The sequence below is a fragment of the Tauraco erythrolophus genome, chromosome 3 (genome assembly GCF_009769465.1).
Source record: "Tauraco erythrolophus isolate bTauEry1 chromosome 3, bTauEry1.pri, whole genome shotgun sequence".
Lineage (NCBI taxonomy): Eukaryota > Metazoa > Chordata > Aves > Musophagiformes > Musophagidae > Tauraco > Tauraco erythrolophus.
The window spans coordinates 63103346-63118923 of record NC_141467.1 but is presented as its reverse complement, the minus strand read 5'-3'; the positions used below and the strand labels follow the sequence as shown (position 1 = coordinate 63118923).

The following is a 15578-nucleotide window of genomic DNA, read 5'->3' as shown; positions in this document are numbered from 1 at the left end:
AGTTTGTGGTCCTAGTGTGTATCCGCTGATGTATGTGTACAATACTATTTCCTACCGTTAACTAAATATAATATTCTGTCACCCTCTAGTGGTGGGTCTACACCAGCGAACTGCTGATAGTAGTGATAAAACATTTTCTCACTCCACATCTGGTGGAAGACCTTGTCGCATGTAGGAGATACTGAGCTTCAATGTTTGGTGGTCTGTGTGTACAGATTTTTAATTTTGGTCTCCACTGCGTAAAGCTATAAATGAATTGTATCCTATAACTTCATGCCAAAAATTAGAGATGTAAATTGTCTGTGTTGGTTTGGGGCAGATTAATTAACTAAAGAGTTGGGTTTTTTTTAATTATTTCTGTTCTCTTCTCCTTGGATAAGGCAAGAGAAAATTGACTGAATTCCAACCTACAAAGTTAGGGAACATGACTGCGCACCTGAAGCCCATATTGGCTAATCAAATCCCTTCTTTCTTTATTCTGAGTTGTACCGTAATAGAAGTCTTATCTAAGACTGTCTGATGCCGTACTGTGCAGGTGCAATGCCCATTCAAAGCTGTGAAAGCAGTAATTGTGCCCAAAATAATAGTGTGACCTATGCATCATATATACCTCTTGGTATATTTCACAGCAAAGTGACATAACAAAGCCAAAATATTTTACATCACCTATTCTGTTAGCTTCAGCAATGCTTACAAAAATCTGTTTCTGACCCAGCCTTAGAAAAAGCTGAAAGTGCAGTATGCTGGAGAATAGCATTTAATGGGTTCATTTATCAAGATTCCCAGTAACTGATAATATTGATGTGTTTTACACTGATATTGGACAATTTGGCTTCCGATCACATATGATTTAAAGCGTCCTAAGTAACAGCAAAATACTCGGTCTGAAACTGAAGTGATGTGCTTTTCACTGGACCATGAGGTAGTGAAACTTATAGAAAGCTGATTGATAGCTTGAGACAACTGGTATGGTCCCTTCTGATCACTTTACAGACACTCTTCGCAGAGGTAAAGCAAGTGTTTTTCATCTCTGGCTTGAGACTGTACAATTCCTCTTAACATAATTCGGTATTTGAAGTATTAAATGATACTAACTATCTGATATGCCTGTAATTTTATCAGTACAGGCCATGCATTCAGCACTTACGAGTGAACTCAGAATTATCCAATAATTAAATTGGATCACTGTATCTTTGTTAAAGAGGTCTATGGCACCATCTTTGTAGACACAAGTGAAACAGAAGTTATGTATCAGTATGTCACAAATAGTGTCACAAAGGCCTTTTGATACCTTCTCACCAGGAGGGATTGTTTAACTGATCTACCTTTAGAGACTTCTGGAGCAATTATCCCTGCTTGGACCAGATACAGCCTACCAGCTACATCACAGAAAGGCAAACTGTTTCCATGAGGGGACGATGCTCTCAGTAAAACTTTGAGTTTGTCAGGAAAGAATACAGCATACACATCCTGTAATGTGTAAAAAGCCTGGGACACTCAAGAGGAGGGTCCTGCCCATGCTGCTAATTAGCAAACCTTCTTATGAACCTCTGAAATTTTGGCAAACTTGCCAGTCTTTTCTTCCACGCTCACGAGAGTGTCATAAAAATATAACTGGGAAGAGAGGAGGAAAATATTTCTCATGTTGTCCTGAACATTTAGTTCAGTGTTTTAAAAATAATACTGAAAAACTGGCAGATTTTGCATCTACTTTCAGGTTTTATCATTTACTAGCTGTGAGTTTTTATGTCTGTATCTGAATCCTGCAAATATGCATATAATACATGTGGCACACGTGTACACCCACATGCAAGCAGAGCCAGGCAGATCCGCAGAGGCAGAGATTTGCATTCGTTTTATCATATCCATTTAATTGTCCTTAGTTTACTGAACAAAACAAGGGATTTTTTGCTAATGGAACTGCAGTTATACTTAGGGAAAATGAAGTTATCTTTCTCATCTTTTATGATCACATATAATGAAGCAATTTTGGTAACATGCATGTCAGCGGATTGTCGGTGACGGTACATCCTTCAGAAAGAATACAAATAGACTTCACTGACCCTGGAGTGCTGAGAGTAACGTGAAACTTACTCTGACTTGTAAACTGAGCAAACATGACATGGAGGTCACAGAATAAGGGCATATGTGCATCTTTCAGCCCTTGTTTTGACAAAGTGACTTCTTTGTGCAAAGGGACATTTCTGCCATTTTTTTCCAGCATGTTTCACCTTTCACTGGCTATTAATCCCAGTATGACTTAGCTGCAAATTATGATTCCCACCTATAAGCTCATGGGAGTTATTTCTTAAATTTTTTTCATCATTTATTTGAGCACACAAAGGTAGCACTCAGAAGATGTAAGAAAACAGAGTATGGGAAACACCAAATTGAGTTTTAATAAAATCTAACAAGTTATAAATATTAGAACAAAGAGTATTATGAAAATTCACATTTGCTAATGTGTTTTTTTTATTGCTAGCAGCTTTAAGAAATCAGGGTAGAGATAGACCGTAATTTTTTTTTTAAATCTGTGCATTTCTTGATGTTCTGTGCAGTATTCTTCCAGCTTTAGTAAGATTGCTTCCCCGTGTCTGATGCAGTCAAACATTTATATAGACATCAGCATTTAAACAGAATTTTCAGAACTTTGTGAACTGGATTAACAAAGGAAGTTTTACTAAAAGTGAAATTATTCCAAATATTCTTATTTTTCTGAATGCATAGCTCATGAAACATGTCTGATACAGGTGTGGAAAGAATCTCCACACACAATACTTTGAAATAAAGGTATCAGCACAGCACCTAGCATATTTATTCATGCAATAGAACAACCATTGATGGGGTTTAGCCTCTTCATCACGTTAGCTAACTGATAAAGCACTATTAGTTATCAGTGTGAATGGTAAAGGACACTGAAATTCTTATCCCTGGTTTGCAGATGGGAAAATGAGATCACTGCAGACTTTTTCTGGAACCCACCCTCCTGAATCTGTTTTCAACTAGGCCATCAAATTTGATAGCAATAGTAGTGGCTGCTTATTTGAACAAATGTGACAGGCTTGGTTGTCTTTGTTGTGTAGGTTATTAGGTCAGTGACAGCAGTTCCAAGTTTGGAAAAAGCAAAATGTCAGGCTTGACCAGGAAGCAGAGAGGCTAAATTCTTTTTTTACAATACTGAAGAGAAATGTGTAAAGTAAAAGGGATTAATTATTTTTCTAATGTAACCACCAAACTCCACGTCAAGAACAAATTGATGGTCCAGATATGTGTTTTACTCATAATGAGACTCTTCAAGAGACTTCAGGGGGGAGAACAGCAGCTTCTGTTTTTGTAGTTTCTAAGTATTGTCTGGTTTTTGTTTTTCTCAACAGAGCTACAGCGAACCAGTTGATGTTAAAGCCTCCCCGCAACCTCAGATGATGAATTCAAAGCAGTCTGTGTTTCATGGGCCTGCCCAGGCTCACTCTGCACTGTACCTCAGTTCCCACTACCACCAACAACCAGGAATGAATCCTCACATCACTGCCATGCATGCCAATATCCCCCGGAACATAGCGCCCAAGCCCAACAACCAAATGCCAGTGACTGTTTCCATAGCAAACATGGCTGTGTCCCCACCGCCGCCTCTTCAGATCAGCCCCCCTCTGCACCAGCATCTCAACATCCAGCAACACCAGCCAATTTCAATGCAGCAGTCCATTGGAAACCAGCTACCGATGCAGGTCCAGTCTGCTTTACATTCACCTACAATGCAGCAAGTAAGTTTGAGCGTTTCAGTTGTCTGGGAAATGTGGGGTTTTTTAGGAAAAAAAATCATCCAGAAGTTGACGTAGTGAGAGAGATTCAGAGCCATGGTAATGTAGTCTGAGGACTTAGTCTTTCAAAGGCAAGAACAAATGAATGAGTTTACCTAGATGATGGAGATCTTCAGTGGAACTGTTTGTGCTAGCATTTGGAGGAGGCATCCTTTAAATAGAAGTGTCCATAGATCCATCTACAAATCTGGGAGTACCCTGGAATATAAGTGAAATGTTACATCTTGGGGAGACATATTTTACAAACAAAAGGCAGGCATGTCAAGAAAAAAATGTGAGTGTAGCATGGGCTGTTATCCTTTTGCTCACTGTGACACAGAGAAGTCAGAGGCAACATGAAGCAACACGGGTTGTGTTAAACATGTTTTGCTTGATAGGCATATCTTTTTTTTCTTTTTTACTGGAAATAAGTGGGCTGTCCCCAATATCCCATTATGGTGCCTTTTTTTTTTTTTTTTTCCATTCTCAATGTTTTAGATAATTGATTCTCAATACATTTCCTATGAAATCTGAATGAATGCAGGCCAATCATAATATTGTAACTTTTGGGCCCAGACCTGTGGAGGGTTAGAGCAGATTAACTCTGCTGATTTCATGAGAGAAAATTTCCCTTTGTATTGGATGAGATCTGACTATCAATAATAAGATCTTGCTTTGCAAAAAAGCTTTAGAATGAAAACTTTTTGGGTGGAGCTGCAAGAATCTACAAAATTTGTATACACAAAACTTGTCAGTTCTGGTTGATAATACATAGTCATGAACTTGCTGCTGAGTTATTTCTAGGTTGAGAGAAAACACAAGGCATTAGGTTGTAGAAAACAGGTGTCTAGAAGTCCGTATGTAGACCTGTACCATGATGAGTCTGTGCTTTACTGAGTACAGTAAAGTAAAACATACTCTACCTCTGTGTTCCTGCTCTCCGTTGTTAAACTTATCAAAGGTTAGCTTAAATATTTTTACAAACTCATATTCCTTAGTCAGAAAGGCTGATGCTTATAATAAAGATACCATGGTGAGATATTTCTGAGCTTCACGCAACGTGACAGATGCTTATGACCTGTTGAAATGCTACACTGCCAATCTTAACTACATTCATCTTTAAGCACTGTGGAACATCTACAAGTCAGTTTATGTTTCTTACACTTCTGCTTTTGTTTCAAAGAAATACAACTTTTAAGCTCTGGAAAGTCTATGTAATAAAAATATTTTGGAATATTTGTAATATTTTTACTTATTTATTTTTAACATACAACAGTTTACACAGTTTGCGAATTGAGTTTAAATATAGAATCCATTTCCTTCAAAGAGTGATATTGATAAAGACAAAGGAAAAGTGTGTTCCATTTTAGAGCAATAAGTGTACTAACACCACTGTGATTTGCCATGCCAGAGCAGAACAGTGGTATCCTGTCTAGTGTCTCAGGTATGACTCTTTCTGGACCTACTCAAGAGATGTTAGAAATCAATATCTCTGGGATTTCATACTATATTAGAGCACAGAGGACAAACTGGGCACCAGGAGGCACATAGCAAGAATTCAAGAAGCTATGACTTGAAAGTAAAGGCCTCCTTCACCACTCCATCTCATAAAAAGACAGCCAAGAAGAATAGCAGAATATGTAGTCTGATAAAGCAGAAGTGATAACTGCATTTAATTCAACTTTTTTTCAGTTCCTCTTCCCTCAGCTGTTTGATTTCCTCCATGCTAAAGGTGTGGCCACCTTAAGCCTTTTCTAAAGATTCCGGTGGGCATCCAATTTATCTAAGGAGCAAGAACACAAACTAATAAACATCCTGCTCCCTACAGCATGACTTGCCACAGGAGACATTTTTCTTTTCAGAAACATTGCCACCACTCATACTAAACAAACTAATTAAGAAGAAACAAGGTAAATTTTCTCATGTCACACTGCAATGTGAAGCTTAACAGGCAAGTCTGTCAACAGCTTCCTAGCAGCCTTCTACCACAGGCGTTTTCAGGCTGCCCTGGGTGGGCACCACCCTTGCAGACAGGCAGCTGAGCTGTGGATATATTAGAAGCAGCAGTCACAGATCCCACTGGTAGTGGGTTCTTATTTTTTTTATCTTTTTTTTTCCCAGTGCCCAGCTTTGAATTAGTTCATGGCTTATTAGTGTGACACTCAACAGTAGCAGACTTGGGGAATCCCTGCTCTCGACAGATCCCTTGCTTTAACGCTCTGGCGCTGGGAGGTTTGGTCACTCATTTTCTCCAGGAAAGGGAGGATGGTTTCTTATCAAAGCCTGGCTTGTAGTATATCTGAAGGACTGCCAGCTCCAAGAAAGATCACATAAAAATCCAGAGCTCAGCCCTGGCAGGGAGGGACACAGTTCTCCAAAACCACTGTGCGCGAAATCCGCAAACTCTTCTTGTGTGCATAACTTTGAGGAGGGACAGATAAGAAGTGCTGACCTGGGGAGAGAGTTCTGCCCCCGTTGCTGCCAGGACAATGAGCTGATCTTCATCAGCTCCATAGGGAACAGCACGTCCTCCTCCATGTCCAGCAGCCCTTGCCTGCACACGTGCAGCTGCCAAACCAAGAGACTGCCAGCTGGAGAAAGGCAGTCTCCTCCAGGAGTCCGCAAAAACTACAGAACATCCAGATGATCAGAAGTGTTAGTAGCCAAAAATCCTCAGTGACTGCACAATTTCTGTTGTTTTTAAAATCAATTAATTCTGTGGAGTGCGCAGCTGATGCAATGCATCAAAATTGTTCTGAAATGCACAAGGCAAAGTAAATTTGGATATTAGCATTTTGGTCATATGCCTAGTATTAGTAAATATTTTTTAAGTTCTTTGAAACAATCTTGTCTAGTTTTAGTTATCTAAAAGTCTTTTAACCTCTGCAAAGTAGACTATTTTGTCTCTATTCCTTTCTGTTACGAAACAGTTAATGAATAAATTAAATAGGCACTACTGTAGACCTTTGAGGTGCTCGTTTACAGTGTCAATCCTTTACACTGTAAAAAATGATAATTTAGTTCTATTCTCAAATTTAAATTAGATCCTAAATTTCATTATATTTGACTTCTAATTCTGAAATATACTGTATTTTTCTTAAATATTATTAATACAAGCTATGTTAGAATTTTACTTTGTTACACTAGTGCAGCAGTTTTTATTTCATCTGCTTTTGACACACTGAAAGAATGACAGTAGATTAGAAGAGTGCAATTTTCCTTTCATTTAATTCTCATGTGAGCACCTTATCACTGTAATATTTTTTAACTGATATAGAGTTGCATCTCTCCAGTCTGTTTCTTAGGTTTAACATGATGTTTAATTTTTACTTGCAGTCAGGTGATCTGAATCTTAACCCTTGTCATTCAAATCAGCATGATTTCTCCAAAGTTCAGGCTAAAATAGCATCTGAAGCTGCGACCTGTTTTCTCTTGCAAAGTCATTTTTTCCTTTCTCTACTCAGACAGACATTTGGGCTTCTTTCTTAGCGTATCCCACTCTCCAGCCTGTTGTACTGTGCTGTTTGGTGTGGAGAGTGATGAGACCAAGGATTCGCTCCCTTCCAAATACGGGCTCCCAGTTCTTGTTAAAGAACCCTTTTAAGTAGCCCTATGGAAGAATCTCCTTCCTGGCTCAAAATCCTTCATCCAAGCACTGGGTGGGATGGTGAGTCCCATGACAATCTCTGTCCCACTTCGGTTCACAGGTAGAGCAAGCAAAACTAGATTCTTAATGTCTAGTAACCATGGCTGCAAGTGTATGCATAACAAAGAAGCAGAAGATTAATGTATGTCACATTTTATTTTTTGAAATAATAACTCATTTCAGTCTACTTTGAGGTATTTCTTTTCCTTTGGAAAATAAATGTATACAGCAAGATGATTGCATAGCCTGCCAAAAATAATAGCCTCATTTTTTCTGGTATATATTATATAGAGTAAACTCAGGGCTCTGCTGTATTTGTCCAGATTTCTTCCTCTTTTTTGTTAAGCTTTGTCTTCGAATGAGGTCAAGAGAAAAAAAAAATCATTAATATCTGTCAACTTCCTTTATAACCTTAAGGAAAAATCTTTGTATGATATCACACAGACAGATTTTCAATTTCCTCATGTAATAAACAGATGCTTTAGGATTTGGATGTAATTTAAAGGTTTAAAATATCACATTGAGATTGATGAATAAATCAGTTGTGAAGACAAAAACATTGATGCCTGTTGAAAATACCTCTCCAGACAGGCAGGAAATGAAATTAGTTCCCAGTAAAGTGTGGAGATGAGGATCACTGTTTAGTTCTGCTGCAGGCTTTTTAGGACTTGCTACAGTGGCACAACGAAACTGCTAGGGCTACAGAAATCTAATTAAAGAGCAAATGTCCCTCCTGACATCGAATTAATCTTTATCAAGTTCCCTATTTTTATTTCAATCTGGAACAAGAAAATGAAATTTAAAATTCTAGGCATGTTGCAAAACAGTTGGTGATTTTCTCTTGAGCATTACAATGCAAAAACATTCAGCATTGTTTAATTAGACCTCGAAGCACTCATTTTCTGAGCACTTTTTATTTCATCATTGTTTGTTAAGGACTTACATCAATAATACACAAATATTTACTACAAGCCTGGTACAAGGCTGTGTCCTTCTGTTGTACCGATCTCCATTTCCAGGGTTTTTTCTGGTGATGAAAAAGCTGAAGTAATTATTGTTTACATTTTAAACATCACTGTACTTTATCAGTCCTTCATACTGAGTTCAGGTTTCTTAAATTATTTTGCCTTAACAAGCATGCTTTCCAACACCCATGTTATTACTTTTGCTGCTGGTGCTCCAGAAGCTCTCAGCCAGGGTGGGTGATGGCTGGTGCTTGGTGCTGGCCAGTGCAGGGTGCTGCCTCTGGACAGAGATGCAGGGCTGTCCCCTGCCCGCTGATGTGCCTGCACAGCCCATGGGTCAGTCTGCTTCTGGAGCTGGAGCCTGGCTCAGATACTTCTGCACCACATTAAAATTTATCATGTGAACGCATCCTAAGAAACAGTCCCCAATCCCAGGTGGTTGTAAACTAAACAGACTTTTCCAGCTGCAAGATGAAGGCGTTGTTACCCTTTATTTTGCAGATAGGAGAATTAAGTTTGGATCCGTGGTGCCAACCTTGACATGAAAGGTATCGATTCAGTCCAAGCGCGCGTGCATGCACGCTTCGCTGAAGAGAGCCAAGCGAGTTGTCTGTGGTCACACAGAAAACCTGAGAAAAGACAAGAATAAGTGTTGTGGTTCAACCCAGCAGGCAGCTAAACACCACAGAGCCATTCGCTCACTCTCTCCCTCCCCAGTAGGATGGGGGAGAGAATCAGAAAAAAAGTAAAATTCATGGGTTGAGGTAAAAACAGTTAAATAGAATAGAAAAGGAAGGGAAAGGAGTAATAATAATAATAATAATAAAGAATATACAAGTGATGCACGGTGCAATTGCTTACCACCTGATGCCCAGCCCGTTCCTGAGCAGTGGCCTCACACCCCCTGACCAACTCAGCCCAGTTTATGTACTGAGCATGATGTCATATGGTATGGAATATCCCTTTGGCCAGCTTGGGTCAGCTGTCCTGGCTATGGTCCCTCCCAGCTTCTTGTGCACCTCATCGCTGGCAGAGCATGGGAAGCTGAAAAGTTCTTGACGTACTATAAGCACTACTTAGCAACAACTAAAACATCAGCGTGTGATCAACATTATTCTCATACTACATTGAAAACTTAGCACTATACCAGCTACTAGGAAGAAAACTCTTTCCCAGGTGAAACCAGGACTCTAAGTCCCCACCCAGTACCAAGCTGACATGTTAACCATGGGACCACCCTCCCACATTTAAGCTATTTATTTGTCCTAAGTTCAGAAGAAATTGAACATATATTGCACTGATGGTCTCTTTCTCTGACTTGGGGAAACTGTTTCTTCTTGCTGCACAAGTACTTGAGTCTCTGTGCCTGCTTGCACTGCACTCTTGCGTGCCTCGCTACAGCACTGCTGGAGTTACTGGCCCCGTATAGTGGTTTTCTTGTATGTACGATTGTTTCGTGAAGACTGATAAGAGATCGCTCAGGGGCTTTGCTACCAAAAGTAAACCTGAGTGCCTCAGGGTAGGATGTGTTTCTGTGGTTAGTTTCCTCTTACAGCTAAATTAGAAAGGCCTTATGGGTGATGTTTTGTGTAAAAATGATGATGGTGATATATAAATCTGATTTTTCTGCCAATTACACGACACTCCAATTAAAGTCATTGGGAAGTCTGCTCAATTACAGTTTCTTTTGGATTCGTTGCAGGCATGGGGGTTGCTTATGTAGCCTGATGTGCAGGTTCAGAGCCTGGTGAAAAGGCTGTGTACAGAGCACAGGGGTTACAGTCACCATGGGTGGTGTTTTATCCTACTAGCAGGGCAGTATATGTTACATGACAACTAGATGCTGAATTCAGCTCGTGAACTTGCCTGCTGCTAATGGTCTGTTTCTTGGAGTTATCAGGGGCAAAGTGACGCTTCAGAGAGCATGTAAGGTAGTGAGGTGTGACTTGGGATATTCTCCATATGGAAGAGATTATGGAAGAAAGTTGCACTCATTTATGACCTAGATGAAAGTCCACAGTCAGGATGAGTGCAGTGAGGTGATGGTGCACGAGAGGCACAGCAGGGCAGAACAACCGGGGAAGAGCCGGATTATAAGACTCCAAGAAAGAGGGATGTGAAGAAGGAAGTGGCATGTTATATTTCGAGGAAGCTCATTTCTGGGGTTGGAGGGGGCCAGGCAGAAACTGAGGCCAGATTTAAAACTGAGAATACTCATTTATCTTGATTAAAGGTATTGTGGCTGAGTTGTTAAATCTGTAGAAAAAAAACACGGCTCTCCTCAAAATTCCTGTCTTAATGAAGGCTATGTATATGAAGCAATCACACATAATCCACTAGAATTTAAAACTAAAAGATAAGAGCTTTAATCCTTTCTGTTCTGTATGTGGACTTTGGCCAGAAGGAGTGGATTTTCAAACTAGGTATCTTGGTTCGAGTTCAGTTTCTGATTTACCAGCAACACATCCAGTTAACTTGAGTGGAAATTGAGTGCCCTTGCCCCAGGAAGGAGTTTGGTCTGTTTTTTTCAGCAGACTTCGATTGCTTTTGGACAGCATTCACATACTTTTACCTAATGTAGTTCTTCTAACTTTACAGGAACATGATGTACATTTATACAGGGTGAACCAGATACACTAGCCTTGAAATTTCAATTGTTCTCCTGGTTTTGAAACACAGCATTTAAACATCCTCTTATATCAAAAGAGCTAAAAATTATTATGACTTTTCATATGACAGATATTTCAGGGAGTCGGTTAGATGTCTCTTTGTAACATCCACTTTTTTTCCTTGTGTTCTTGGTTTCAAAAAGCGAGTTATTCTGTGCTACTTTCACTACATTAGTCTGACAACTGTTAAAAAGCTGTGGTTGAATTTCTGTTTAGTTGAGAGAGAAGTACAAATAAAAGAAGCAGCAGATGGTCCCTTTGTGACTGAATGAAGAAAAAGGGTTTTGAGAACAATATGTGAATAGGTGTAGTCTAATAAAACAGTCAGCCACCTGCTGCCTACATCCTTCAAAAAGATTCTGTTGCATATTCTGGGAATTAATGACTTGTGTGTGTCCTTAACATTTAATCTAAATGGAAGCTTTAAGGAGCAAACAGACCTTTTTGCCCCAGTGTTGATTGAGTTGTTCTCTTGGTTTTGAATTGTTTCTGCTCTGTTCCTTTTAGTTCCATCCTGTGACTGTGTAATAGCTAACAATGTTTTGGCAGTGTTTCTTTTCTCAAACCAAAGAAAGATTTAAAAACTTAGGAAGCACCTACAAATTTTTTTCCTATTTTAAGTTTGATAACCTAAAGTAGAGCTGGAAAATAAGTATCCTACCATTTCACAGTACACACCGTTTGTTGTGTTTTTTTTTTTAATGCAGCCAACCTGTTGCTTGGTTTCTGTACATAGTAATGTACTTGCTTTCTCCTCTAGGGATTTACTCTTCAGCCTGATTATCAGAATATCATCAATCCAACATCAACAGCTGCACAAGTTGTTACCCAAGCAATGGAGTATGTTCGTTCAGGGTGCAGAAATCCTCCAGCACAGACTGTGGACTGGAATAATGACTACTGCAGTAATGGGTAAGCAGCCAGTGAATGCCACCTTGTGTTGAGCAACATTCATGACACAAGGATCTGGTAGAGAATTTGGAAACACCTTTGTTGCCTGTTTCCCTACAGTATTTCAGAAGTGCATCTGTGATGACACTGTATTGATTCAGCACTTAGACTGTTGTGGGACAACAAGTTTTCAATACACAGAATCATAGAATCATAGAATCATAGAATTATTGAATCATAGAATGGTTTGGGTTGGAAGGGACCTTAAAGATTATCTAGTTCCAACCCCCCTGCCATGGGCAGGGACGAACACCTTCCACTAGATCAGGTTGCTCAAAGCCTCATCCAACCTGGCCTTGGGATGGGGCAGCCACAACTTCTCTGGGCAACCTGTTCCAGTGCTTCATCACCCTCATTGTAAAAACTTTCTTCCTTAGATCTAATCTAAATCTACCCGCTTTCAGTTTAAAGCTGTTACTCCTTGTCCTGTCCTTGTGGAGCTGTGATACAGTCTCAGGAACTTCCTGGAAAAATTTAAGACTCGAAACAGAAGGTATCTTTCAGGTTTTAAATGATAGATGTTGTGCCTTGTGAACATGCCCATCAGCCTGACCTCTCCTTGACCTTGGCAAAGACAGAAAAAAGCTTTTATTTGCTGCCAAAGTGTCAAATTCAGCCCAGACAAATGAATACAAAGCAGAACTAAAGACAAGTTTCACTCATTCCGTTTACTCGAACTGATAATTTCACTTGCATTCTTGTTTTAAAGTGTTTCTGGAACTCAAACTAGAACTGAACAAAAGTCTTTTTTGGTTACTAGTTCAGAATAACAGCTTGACTAGAACCGGCTGACACTGAGGCAGACTTCAACTAGTCTGCACAGCAGCATCACTTTCCCCCATACCTATCACTGTTGCCCCATGACCTGCCCACTTGTTCAGCAGAACAGTCTCACTTCTGTGTTTTGCCACCATAACATCTTGATCTATGCTACGGGCCTCTGTAGGAGTCTACCCAGCCCACACAGTTTAGCATCCACTTAAACAGAGCTCGAATAGACCGTCCTCTGTCAAACAGGCTGAGGAAGTTGGAGTTGTTCAGCCTGGAGAAGAGAAGGCTCCAGGGAGATATTATAGCAGTCTTCTAGTACCTAAACGGCGCCTACAGGAAAGCTGGAGAGGGACTTTTTACAAGGATGCGTAGTGAAAGGACAAGGGGTAACAGCTTTAAACTGAAAGAGGGCAGATTTAGATTAGATATAAGGAATAAATTCTTCACTCCGAGGGTGGTGAGGCACTGGAACAGGTTGCCCAGAGAAGCTGTGGCTGCCTCATCCCTGTAGGTGTTCAAGGCCAGGTTGGATGAGGCTTTGGGCAACCTGGTGTAGTGGAGGGTGTCCCTGCCCATGTCAGAGGGGTTGGAACTAGGTGATCTTTGAGGTGCCTTCCAACCCAAAACATTCTATCATTCTGTGGTTCTATGAAACGGGCCCTAGCCAGCTGTGGCTTTGATTCCTGGTCTCTTCTGGGAAAAGCAATGTGCAATCATTGCCAGCAGTGCCCACTAGGTGCCCACTGGGTGTAACTTTCCATCAGCAGAAGCTTTCTCTGAGCAGATCCTGTATATACCCTGTGTGGATACGTCTTTGTGAATCCGAGTGCATGGATTTAACCTATCTCTGCTATAACATTGGCATAAATTGCTGGTACAGCGTAGCTCGCTCTGGGCTGCTCCCTGACTCCAAATCAAGTAAGCTGTAAAGCTATGGAAGAACAGAACTGGTGCCTGGGTTTTGGCCAGGGAAGCAGGAGACTGAGAGTAAAACCTCTCTCCCAGAAAACCTCTGCAGTGTGAACCAAGGCCCAGCAGTGATGCCGCTTCTACTCTTTTTTTTTTTTTTTCTGACTTCTACAGACTGTTCTGAATTAGCAACTGATATTAAATGACTCCTTTTTGCTCTGAACTGGTATGCTTCAGCTGAAGCTAAAACTCAGGAAAAACTCAATGTAAAAGTGTACTAGACACAGTGCATTGGTGGGAGGTCTCCTGTAGAGCCTGGTCTCCAGTAGAGAGTCGATTGGTTCTGCCAGAAGCGTCTAGTGTTCCCTTGTGCGTGCTTACCTGAACCTGCCAACCCAACACGTTTTGGCTAGGTCTGTACTAGTAAATAAAATAGGCCAGAGATATCAATGGCTGGCACCCACGGTCGTGTAAGTGCTCCTACCCTCTAAGGAAAGTGGCCACATCATATCGGGTGCTTACGGAGTATCGTTCCGAGACCTGTGCTAAACCCCGAGCTGTACCTATGCGGTTTGTAAGAGAGAGTTAGTCAGTGCTACCAACCTGGTAGCACAGGTGATCTCAAACGAGGGCTTAAATCCATGTCCCAGTCCTGTGTAGTTTAGAGCCAGCTGTGGTCTCTGGGTTGCTACTTGCCGCTGCGGCTCTAGGATTTTTCTTGCTATTACTGTGGTAATGCAACCGCACTTCAGTGATATGCTTGGAATTAATGACATACACTAGGGTCGTAGGGGTTTTTTTTGGAAGAATAGGACTAAAAATTTGACAAATTTAAAAAAATCACATTTGTTCTTTTTCTCTTTGAACAGGGGCATGCAGAGGGACAAAGCACTCTACCTTACCTGAAAATCTGAAACACCTCTCCTTTCCACTGAGGAATGCAGGGAAGTCTTTTCATCATGGATTGCTTTATGCAGTCAAGGCAGTTCTGCATTTTATTAGGAAATACAAGTTGCTAAGCACTTAGGACTATTTGAGCTTGTGGGTCACCCACCCTGGGAAAAAATAGTCTTGCTTCTTTCTTTTTCTTTTATTTTTCCCCCTCATTTTTTCTCTTTCTTTCTCCTTTCCACCCTCACCCTGAAATCCTTTAACGGACATTGCTTTTCTTCTTCCCTGAAGGAAACTTGGACCATTCAGATTTTATGTTGGTTTTTGCTGTGAAGTGCTGCGATAGTAACTGCCTTAGCAACTGTAGATGTCTCGGATAAAAGTCCTGGATTTTCCATTGGTTTTTCATAATGGGTGTTTATATGAAACTACTAAAGACTTTTTAAATGGCTTGATGTAGCAGTCATAGCAAGTTTGTAAATAGCATCTATGTTACACTCTCCTAGAGTATAAAATGTGAATGTTTTTGTAGCTAATTGTAATTGAAACTGGCTCATTCCAGTTTATTGATTTCACAATAAGGGTTAAATTGGCAAACATTCATATTTTTACTTCATTTTTAAACAACTGACTAATAGTTCTATATTTTCAAAGTATTTGGAGAAAAAAAGTGAAATATTCCCAAATTATATTAATTAAAAATATTGGCTTTGTCTCATGAAATAAAAACAAAAAAATAGGAAAAAACCCTAATGTTGATAAAGAGCAAACACATTTATTTTGTACTGCCTAAAAAATACTTCCTTTTTTTTAAAGAAAATCACTTTATGTGTACTGGTTAGTAAACGCCCTTTAAGTCCTTTTATGTATAAAACTGCCAAATGCTTACCTGATATTTTATTAGATGCAGAAACAGATTGGAGACAGCTAAATTATAACCTTTACATATGGCTATGTATTATTGTTTCTTCATACTGTG

The 15578-nt window shown here is 40.0% G+C and overlaps 1 protein-coding gene across 2 annotated transcripts in view; it reads left to right on the top strand.

Annotated features, from left to right (window-relative positions):
* Window positions 1-14614, top strand: part of TOX (thymocyte selection associated high mobility group box) — a 228600-nt gene extending 213986 nt beyond the window's left edge. For both annotated transcript variants that reach the window (XM_086608669.1, XM_086608668.1), the window contains exons 7-9: window positions 3375-3761; window positions 11838-11989; window positions 14578-14614. In XM_086608669.1, coding sequence (XP_086464795.1) covers window positions 3375-3761; window positions 11838-11989; window positions 14578-14614 — 576 coding nt within the window. The remainder of the gene's footprint in view (window positions 1-3374; window positions 3762-11837; window positions 11990-14577) is intronic.
* The last annotated feature ends 964 nt before the right edge of the window (window positions 14615-15578 follow it).